This window comes from Chelonoidis abingdonii, chromosome 17, assembly GCF_003597395.2.
Source record: "Chelonoidis abingdonii isolate Lonesome George chromosome 17, CheloAbing_2.0, whole genome shotgun sequence".
Taxonomy (NCBI): domain Eukaryota; kingdom Metazoa; phylum Chordata; order Testudines; family Testudinidae; genus Chelonoidis; species Chelonoidis abingdonii.
In genome coordinates, this window is record NC_133785.1 from 22,780,674 (window position 1) to 22,790,842 (window position 10,169).

Genomic DNA, 10,169 nt, shown 5'->3' on the forward strand with positions numbered 1-10,169 from the left:
ATTTCACATTTTTTTTAAATTAAACAAACACTTTGCTAAGGCCTCTTTTTACATTTCTCCACCCCACCTACAGTAGGGATACATAATACGTAAACATTTACTAAATTAGCACTTAGTTGAGGTAGCAGGTGAGAACAGAGGCAGCAGTATCAAGGTACTGTAGTGCAAAGCAGATGCCATTTCTAGCAAAACATAAATGGAGGCACTACTTTGTGTTAGTCTTCTTACATTTTGGCAATGCTATTAACTAATGAAACAGAAAGGAGACATCTCTCCATTGGGAAAAAATCCTTCCATAAAGCAACACTATTACCAAAAAAACCCTCAAACTAAAGACAACCAAGAAGACAGTCTTCAGTAGTCTTGTACATCAGCAGTTTGAGATCTTCACACACATTCTACCATTTTGCAAAGTTACCCTGCTAGTTCCCTTGTGAACATGAAAACGTACATTTAAGTGAAAAATGCCATAAACATGGTAAAGCAGATTCATATGCACAGGAAAGAACTGGTCATTCTGTTGGTGGATCTGCTTTTTTTCTACTTGGTTTCAAATAAAAAGGTTCCAGGGTACACAGTGGAAATGATGCTTTTCAGGCTGATCCCTGGATCAGTATTTTCTTAACAGAAATTTAAGGCATACACTCTAGCAAACAGCTTTCTAAGAAATTCAGGCAAGTGGATGCTGCTTCATATGTTTGCCGACAGGTGGGTTACCAGTATGATCTTTTCTCTCCTGCTCTTTCCAAGGTACGTTTCAGAAGATAAACTGCAGCATGAAGTCCCCCTACATTCACCCAGACTGTATGACCCTTTTGCCACAAGTGTCCCATTTTTGACAAGGCCTACAACTCAAAAAGAAAAAAAAAGTGAAAATTAATATAGGTGGCGCTGAAGCCTATGAATAAGATTGTCTAACAGTTTCCATTATGAGCCTCTCTTCAGAGACTAATTTTTGCCAAACTTTAATCATTGGAAGCTGAAATTTTCCAGGCAATTTTCACTCTTCCTTAAATGATTTAAAAAAAATTCAGTGAAAATTTTTCTGTTATTTCTAAAAATGAGGTTAGGGGAAGTAGTAGCTGCACCAATGTTAAAAAAAAAAAAAAATCTGCCAAACATTTTTTAGCATTTCCCTGCATTGGAGCAACGAGCAATTTTAGTTCTCATATTCCTAACTTAAGTCCTTGACTCTGCTACCTTAATGTTCTTATTGTGTGTGTAAGTTTATTATACGGAGAATACACACACTGATCCTTCACCTTTGGGATGTACAGGTCAAACACTTGGGGATCCTGAATGTATAAGTAGATGCACTTAAATTGCTTTTCTGACCTATTCACAGTTGAACAGTGTGCCATATGTTATGTTTTAGTAATTCATTCCCATTAGGTTTCAGTGACCAGCAAGACAGTTTTTTGAGTGGAAGGAGCAAAGGACAAATATATGAAGAGAATCAGTTTTGAAATTGGGTTGATTTTTTGAAGGGAGCTGGGAGATGTTGGGGTGTATTTTTTTTCCCCAGGAGTGTCTGAAGATATTTCAGTTAGCATGTAAGTGCTTTTTGTAGTAATGATTCAGATTTGACCTGGATGACATGGTGTATCAGCTTCTATACAGACAATATACTGTCAGAAGCTTCTACGTGTTTTTTATTAAGTTCATCCCTGTAATTTAGGTCTAATCACTTCTAAAACTTAAACAGAAGAAATCTATTCCTTAGAAAGCGAAGTGAATCTGTAAGGTAACTACTGCAGAAGACTCTACCATCTAGTTTAGAAAGAACATTTTAAATTTGAATATCAGTTCGTTTTTAACACAGTTTTGGGCCTGATGCATAAGTTGACTTTTCTCTGTCTGAGGGTGTTTGTAAGAATATTAAAAAAAAAAAAATGCTTAAGAACAACCTGTTTTCCTATACCTTGGCAAAACATTTCTTGTCTTGGGTAAGTAGTACAGCTCTCCCTGTCCCAGGCCTGCAGATGCGACTCATCTCCATAAGGCAAGCTGGGTAGAGATTCCAGTTCTTCTTTTTAGATCCTATCCTAGAATGAAAATTTAGACTTGTAAGTGAGCAGGCTGCTGCAGAGCAGTTGAAAACAGTTCATTTTCAATTAGTCTTTCTTGCATGGGTTAGTTTGATAGTTTTTCCTTTTCCTTTCCACCTTTACTTCCAATAACAGGATATATTACTAATGCTCCACTGCATCAGTCAGTTTATCAAGTAATTAAGTTACCTCATAGAAAAAGCATTCAGATGCCTTTTTCTGTAGTAAGTGCTCTAAGAGCTATAGCAACAGCAACATGGTTAAGTTACAAACATCTAGCAACTACAAACGACTTGCAATCCTCTTTCCACCCGAACCACTCTTCCCAAATCTAGGTCCTTGAATGAATAAACAGGTCTGGCTCTCAGACAAATCACTGCAATATGATAGTTGCTGCTATTTCATGGAAGTTTCCAGTACATTATTTGAATTAAAATGTGATTCTGAATGTCTTGTAACTGTACGCACTTTAATGAAATAAGGGCTTTTATCAATATTTACTGAATATATTTATTATGAGTCAAGATATTCTATGAAACCCTCCAAAAACACAATGATATAAAAGCATTTAGAAGAGCCACCATGAAACTGGCAGAAGCTTTTATAATCTAAACCTTAAAACTGCTACACTGATTAGTTTGAAAGATGGTATCCAAGCATTTCTAATTTTCAAACTAGAGTGAATTTTCAGAATTTGTGAAGTGTTTTGAAGTTGTTGAAGGCTATAAAAGTACTGACAAGAATTATGGCAAAGTCTGAGACCCTGGAAATTCTAGCAGACCTTTAGTGGTGGTAGCAATAGGAAATGCTGCTGCATGGTTCAGTCAAATATAGTAACCTTAAAAACTATTTCAAAATGATGATTTGCACCTCTTTCCAAATGGCATGTCTGTTACAATAACATCCACAGAGCTGGTTCTCAAGGGGAGATTGCAGATATCCCACTGAATGGTATCTATGGGTATGCCCCAGGAAGTACCACTGCAAATAAAAGCATTCAATATCAGGCATGATTTATTACTTCAAAAAGGTTTTTCAAATAAATAACCATGGTATTATGTCAAACAGGAATATATTAAAAACAAAATGAAATAAATCCATGAGAAAGGGATTTCTTTATGCAAACAGCTGTGCCACAAATCCACGTACACTTCTTACCTTTCTTTATTCTGATTTTTCTTCAACAAAGAGCAGATATTATTTGCTGCTCTTTTCACAGCCTGTGGATTGTTATCACCTGCAATATGATAACAGCTAGGCCACTCAGTAGCCCCCTGAAAATGGAAAAAAAAATTGATAAAATCTGTTATGCTGGAATTGGTGAATTTAAAAGAGCCAAAGAAACAGTAACCTACCTGTAAATGGCAGAAAAAAGCAGTAACAGTCAACTTTCAGCTTCAATATTCCTTACAATATATCATTTCATATATCATGCACTTTCAATGACTTGACAATACTCTGGGATTTAGTTGCTTCCCTCTGCAGCTTGCATGAGGAAGGTGAAGCCACTAAGGGTAAGTACATTTGTAGGTGTTTGAAAGTTGAGGAGATCTTTGATGTTTGGCTGCTTCACTTGCTGAGTAACAGTAAGCCACCCAGCATGTAGTTGATTCATTTACAATATACAGGATTCAGTTACATCACTGTTCAGGCCCCTTTCCTAATTTAAATAAAGAACAAAAGAAGGATTACCTCTATTGGTATAGCCCCTGTTCCACTCATTGGATCAATTATAATGTCAGTTGGCTGAGGATCACAGAGCCTGAAGAATAGAAGAAACAAAGGAAAGTTTTAACAGATGCAAAAGTTTCTACAGACAAGGTAAACTGGAGAACTACTTAAATTCTTCAAATTATACTATTCCCACAAAGCAAGGAAATGTTAATAACCACTTGGAAACAATGTTTAGTTAACTTTATATACAGAGACACATTACAATATTTTGAAGGATGCCATTAACAAAGTGTTATGAACACAGACTATGGTCAATGCACACTTTTTTCCCCTGGGCTGCAAAATGATAGTGATTATAAATTATTGCAAAATGTTCATGATGTTGGTTTGAACTCTGTTTGTTTATAATTAAAAAGGACTTTCAAAAAAGAATCAAGTAGCTTAGTTTCTAGAACAACATTACATGGCAATTAAAAATAATACATTGCACTGACCTGAGCATACCATAAGCAAGGGTGGATCGAAGAGTTGTGGGTCCAAAATGTGTAATATTTCTTCTGTGAAGACTCTCTTCAGTTAATGCAATGCCCACCACTACTTCATTATTGTGAATGTTCAAGAGAACCTAGGATAAAGTTAACTACTATGTAGGAGTAACAGAAATTTTAAATAGTGTACTTAAAATATTTACACTGCGCTTTAGTCTTACAGGATTCTTTACAAGTAGTAATGTTTATGAAGAGTTTTGATATCTTGGAAGAAAAGTGCTATGTGAGTGTTAAAGTTCATTAATATTTTTGCGTGTGTCTAAATCTCTTGATTGTTGCACATACATAGGTGTTTTTTTTTATCCAAGATTTCAAAGCACTCAACATTAAGCTAAATGCTCCTCTGAAGTAAGTAAATAATAAAATGAGGATATGAAGCAGATATTGGGTAAGTGACTTCACCAAGATCACCATGTATCAGTGGCAAATCAACAATAAAAAACAGTTCTCCTGGTTCCCAGTATCGTATCCTAACCAGTAGGGAACACTGAGAATTGTATTCAAGGATACTGAGCCAACATAAATGCTTCATTTCAGGTCTCTCCCTCCCTCTGCCCCATACACACAAAAAATGTTCATTTAAGACTGACCCTAATTTCCAGGTCTCCAGCTTCCCATGAGAAACCAGAAGTTGATATTAACTATGCAGTACCTGATATGAATATTTTTTCCTGTTCAGCTGGTTCATGCATATATGCTTCATAGATTCTAAGGCCAGAAAGGACTACTGTGAACACTGCTCTCCTGCTAACACAGGCCATAGGACTTCCCTGAATTAATTCCTGTTTGAACTAGAGTAGCTCTTTTAGAAAAACATTCGATTTTGATTTTAAAATTGCCAGTGATACAGAATACACCACAATCCTTATAAATTGGTACAATGGTTAATTACACTGTTAAAAATGTACACCTTATTTCCAGTCTGAATTTATCTAGCTTCAACTTCCAGCTATTGGATCTTGTTATACCTTTGCCTGGTCGATTGAAGAGCCTGCTATCAAATTTATGTTATCTACGTGGATATTTATAAACTGTGATCAAGTATGATGTATCATAGTGCTAATTACAAGAGATTAAAAAATACAGACAAGCCCCTTAATCTTGAAAGTTACAGAAATTAAGTTCATTTTATTCTAAGAAATCAAATTTATGTCATTGCTTCTACTATGAAACAACTTTCTCCCCTGGAGCAGTAGTGTCATATAAACATATTGGCTTAAGCAAAGATACATGAAGGCTCTGAAGTAAAGCAGCAACTAATTTATAGGTGTAAACATATGTGAATATTATTGAAAAATACTGGTGCATTGTACCTCAACATCAAAGTTGGTCATGTCAGCCTTCCATTGGAAGTAATCTTGCACAGCTCCACCAAAATCTCTTGCTGCATCATTTGATGTAAAACAATGTTTGTCACCTGCTCTATTGCATGTAACACGGAATTTCAGCACCTGAGCTTCTGCTTCATCTTTCTTGCAGTCACCAGCTTGGTTTTCGTTTCCAGTTATATTCAGGAATTCATCTTTGCCATCTGATTGGTCAACTGCTAGGAGCATTTCCTGTGTCTTTTCTGCGTTCTGTTCAGCAGATTTCAAGCTCGGGGTATTTTCTGCGTGGTCAAGCAACTCTTTATCAGCATCTTTTTGATTTGCGCTGTCCTTTCCTGCATCATCATTCAGCTTTTCTTTACTTGCACTACTCTGTTGATTTTGTTTTTTATGTTTTGTCTTTCTCTTCTTTAGGTTCGTATTTAACTTCCATACTTTCAAAGGGTCAGTCCAGGGCAATTTTTTAGCCAGGTCCTCCAAATCCTTTAGAGCATCTTCCTATACAAGATCACCAGAATATTCAATAATGTGTTTTGGCAATTTTTATAAGCAACTTTCAAATACTCCTGGGTGACCTGGGGTAAGTCACATCCCACCCCCCGTATCTGTTTCCTCATTGGAAAAAAGAGGATAATAAGACTTACCTCCCTCTGTAAAGCACTTTGAGATTTAGTGATGAAAAGTGCTATACAAGGAATGCATATTATTTTTTAAAGGACTAAGAAGTCATTATTTAAAGACGACTGTCTATAGTCATTTTTGATAATGCACCCCAATCTGACTTGCAACACCCCATCTACTCCAATCCTGGACTCTGCCTGAGAAAAATATGCAACTAATATGGAATAGTGCTAGACTACGGGGTGGTTCTTTCATCTGAACAAACATTTAAGAGGAACCTAGAAAGTATATGGCATACAAAAGAAAAACAATCCCAGCCCCCAAGACTAAACAATTTAAAATCTATTCTTACATGAAAAAAAAATCCTCATCCAGGAATTTCCTTATGAGGAACTGAATGCTTATTTTTTATTTTCATTTATTTAAAAAATAATCACACCTACTTGAAGATCTGGGAACAGAGATAGCTCACCTTAGTTTCTTTAAACTGATAATCTGTAAACTCCTGAACAACAACAAATAAATTATCCACTGATCTTAAACGATGAACCTAAAATAAATTACAAACAATGGTAATATTAGTAGCCATATGTAAATGTCTATAATTAAAACTTGGTCTGGTTACATCTAGACTTAAGGTACAACAGTGCAACTATTTTGAGGCCGAATATTTAATGCTTTAATATTGTAACAAACAACTTATTTCTTGTTTCTGTAATTCTTTATCTACTACTATTGTTTGCGTGCACATAGCTCCTTTTCAGCATCACATGTGATCACCACAAAAACATAAGTTAGAACAGGGAGAAAAACTCCTTGCACTATTTCAGGTTACTTGCTTCTGACTTCATTTACTGTTGCAGAAGGAAAAAAAAATCTGAACTTAGTTCTTGAACTGTAAGTAAAGGAGGGAAGGGTTTTTAAATAATTTGTATTCAAATATATATTAATTGGTAAATTTGAATACTAGAATGTTTTGATGATGGAAAGACATTTATATTTTTAAAAAATATTTTCATATTTAGTCACAATGGTCAAGGGAATAGAAATAATAGGATATCTATGATATTTAAAAAAAATCTACAAGTTGTGTAGTTTGCAGTTTAATAGAAGTCATGTTTGAATCCAGGGTTGGCTGCATTTCAGCTGTAGGTGAAATATTTGCTGACTATACAGAATTAGTAAGGGTGAAAAAGGATGTAAAGCATTATATATCATTAATTGAAGAGGATCATAACCTTAGAAATTACTCCAGCACTACTTCTGAAGAATGAACACTCAATGGTTAGCAAACATAATATTCAATCCATATACAGAAAATCACTAATTGATCATTTAGAACATGCCTGTACATCAAAGGAGAAATGTGTATTTTAGGGGGAACAGAAGGCCAGCCCAAGGATGAAGAGAAAGGAATACTAATAAACTCCTAAACTAGAAAAATTACCCAAGAAACAAAACATGCAAACCTGTGAAAGTTTCTCCACTGAAATTTCAAAATATATTTTCCCTCGGTCCTTGCTTATTCTGGACTGTGATCCTAATTTCTCTTTCACTTCATCTGCTGCTGTCAACTCAAAGCCAGTTGGTACAGTAGCTCCAATAGTGACCACGATATCTTTCAGGCTTGAGTTGGGATCACTTTCTAAGTTTTCAGTTAAAGGGTTATGGGTCTCATCCAGGTTCACTTCAGCTAAGGTGTCAGAAGCCTCTTCAATATCTGACATTTTGAGAGCACTTCAGACCCTCGTGCGGGTCTATTATGTAATGTAGCGGCAGTAGCACTTCTGCAAAGAAAAACATGGCCTAAGCATGACACACAGGAGTCAACTTTGAATGCTACTCATCTGAGCGAGGAGGGGCTGAATAAACACCAGTGTGGATTAACCAGATGTCAAACCATACGTATTCTGAGCTGACTAAGCTAAGGCCTTCACCATGCAAGGGGAACACTAATACCAATGGCCAGCACTCTTGGAAGCCGCTTGTTGAGGGTAATGCTGCCCGAGTAGCTGGGGGATCTGCCCGCCACCTAGCTCCCGCTTTGCCACAGCGACCCCACCCACCCAGCGGGCTATTTGGGCAGGACGCGCCCCCTCCTTTTCACCCCCCGGGGCTGAGAGCAGCGCGCGGCCTGGCGGGTAGCCCCTCAGAAACTTCACCCCAGAGACCGCGGTGGACACGGCTTCACCGAGTCCCCCGTGCCGCCTGGGCCCCTCTGCCGCCTGGTCTGTCCCGGGGGGTCTCCCCACTCTCCCTACGACCGCTTCCAGGGAACGCTGCTGTCCTGGACCCTCCCACCCCCGGCCAAGCTGCCTGCCAGGGACGCAGCTCTGACCGCCCCAAAGCTGGAGGGGGATACAGAGACACCGGTATCCAGGCACCGAACGTCCTGGATACCGGCGACAACGCGCACTACCACGCACGCGGCGCGTGAGGAGCCTGCAACGCTACTTCCGGTTCCGGCAAGTCAAGCGCCATCAAGCACTTCCGGGTCGGCCTCCCTCTGCTTCCCCGAGGTCTCGACGTGGGTGCGTGCGACGCAGGCGCCTGGGGTCACGCGCTGTGCTCGGTGGTGGCTTGTTGCTATGGGAACTGGGCAGCCCACCAGGCTTGAGGGGTGTTTGCTATTGAGCCTGCCCGGCCGGTCGTGTCAGCTCCTCTTGGAATTGCAGGGCCCGCGGCAGACGTGGCCTTGGGGCCTAATCGAGTAGCTTGACAGGCGCTAGAGCGGGTTCCCGAGGGAGACTTCCGGGCCGGGCCCTTCCTAGTTCGGACCTGAGCTGGGACTCAGAAGACCCCAGGGGTTGTTGTCCCAGCTCTGCTACAGACTTGGCCAAGGGGATACGAGAAGTTATTTCGCGGCCTGATCAAAACGCCTGTTGAACTCAATGGCCGCCTTTCCGTGGGAGCCAGATTTTCGGAAGTATTGGGCACCCACAGCTTTTGTGCAAATTGGGCTTGTAAATCTTCAGTGACTCAGTGTCCCTATCAGCAAAGCATGGAAATGGGAGCCCACTTGTATGTAGTGTTTGCAGATCTAGGGGTAGGGTGGCCAGATCACCACACTAAACTATCAGGACACATTGGGGTGCCATCAGCCCCGCTCAGTCCACCCCTGCTCTTCCTAGAGTCTACCCTCCTGCTCAGCCCCCCACACCCACTGTGCCTTTCCTAGCCTGCTGGCTTGCTGCATCCCTCTTCAGTCCCCCACCCACTGCTCGCCTGCTTGCCACTTGCCTCTTCACCCCCCCTGCCCACCAGTCACCCCTATGGCGCTGACTTCTCCTCTGCTGGGTGGGTGCTCACCCCTCCACCTTTTTCTGCCCCTGCACTGCCCTCACTCTGCCCTTATTCCACCACCGTCCCTTAAGTCTTCGCCCCTGCCCTGCATCTTTGCCTCCTCCCCTGAGCACAGCATGTCCCTGCTGTGCCCGTCCCTCCTGAAAAATGCTAAGTGCCACTAAACAGCTGTTAGCCAGTGGGAGGAGCGGGGACATGGCCTGCTGTGGGGAGGGAGGGGAGAAGGTGGCAAGGAGGAGGGAGCTTGGCTGCAATTTTCCCCTGGAGCCCTCCAGCCCTGGAGTACCCACAGAGTCAGCGCCTCCCTCCCTCCCACTTGACTCCTTACCTGAATATTGGGACAAATGGCATCCCGATCATACATTAATCAGGACACAGAACAAAGGGTTAAATATCGGGATAGTCCTGACATCTTGTCACCCTAACTGGGGTAACAGTGCTGTGCTAGTGCTATGCAGGGTGACCAGATGTCCCAATTTTATAGGGGCAGTCCCAATTTTTGGTTCTTTTTCTTATTCAGGCTCCTATTATCCCCCACCCCCGTCCCGATTTTTCACACTTGCTGTCTGGTCACCCTAGTGCTAAGCATTAGAAAAAATAGGCTTTGAAGACATGTTAATAGTCAAGTCTGAGAAGGAGCTGCCAAT

General features: G+C 40.5%; 1 protein-coding gene across 3 annotated transcripts; it reads right to left on the minus strand.

Moving 5' to 3' along the window:
• On the minus strand, nucleotides 1-8,737 carry THUMPD3 (THUMP domain 3 tRNA guanosine methyltransferase). Of its 3 annotated transcripts, none has more exons than XM_032784229.2 (10): nucleotides 8,646-8,737; nucleotides 7,689-8,006; nucleotides 6,692-6,769; nucleotides 5,584-6,096; nucleotides 4,217-4,347; nucleotides 3,741-3,810; nucleotides 3,207-3,322; nucleotides 2,919-3,029; nucleotides 1,922-2,045; nucleotides 1-845 (listed from the first exon to the last, which is right to left on the minus strand). In XM_032784229.2, exons 2-10 carry the CDS (start codon nucleotides 7,944-7,946, stop codon nucleotides 714-716), a joined length of 1,533 nt encoding a protein of 510 aa, XP_032640120.1. In that variant the 5' UTR covers nucleotides 7,947-8,006; nucleotides 8,646-8,737; the 3' UTR covers nucleotides 1-713. The 3 variants fall into 3 exon arrangements, with proteins under 3 accessions (XP_032640120.1, XP_032640119.1, XP_032640117.1); XM_032784228.2 differs by having other exon boundaries at nucleotides 8,620-8,720; XM_032784226.2 differs by lacking the exon at nucleotides 8,646-8,737 and adding an exon at nucleotides 8,382-8,636.
• Between the last annotated feature and the right edge of the window lie 1,432 nt (nucleotides 8,738-10,169).

Bases quoted from the DNA above. Each gene is read 5' to 3' on its own strand.
- THUMPD3 (XM_032784229.2), bottom strand. From the start codon at position 7,946: ATGTCAGATATTGAAGAGGCTTCTGACACCTTAGCTGAAGTGAACCTG. The intron at 3,811-4,216 runs GTCAGTGCAATG...TCTATTCTTCAG, and splicing joins CTTGCTTATGGTATGCTCAG to GCTCTGTGATCCTCAGCCAA. The intron at 3,030-3,206 runs GTAAGAAGTGTA...TTTTATTTGCAG, and splicing joins AAAAATCAGAATAAAGAAAG to TGGTACTTCCTGGGGCATAC.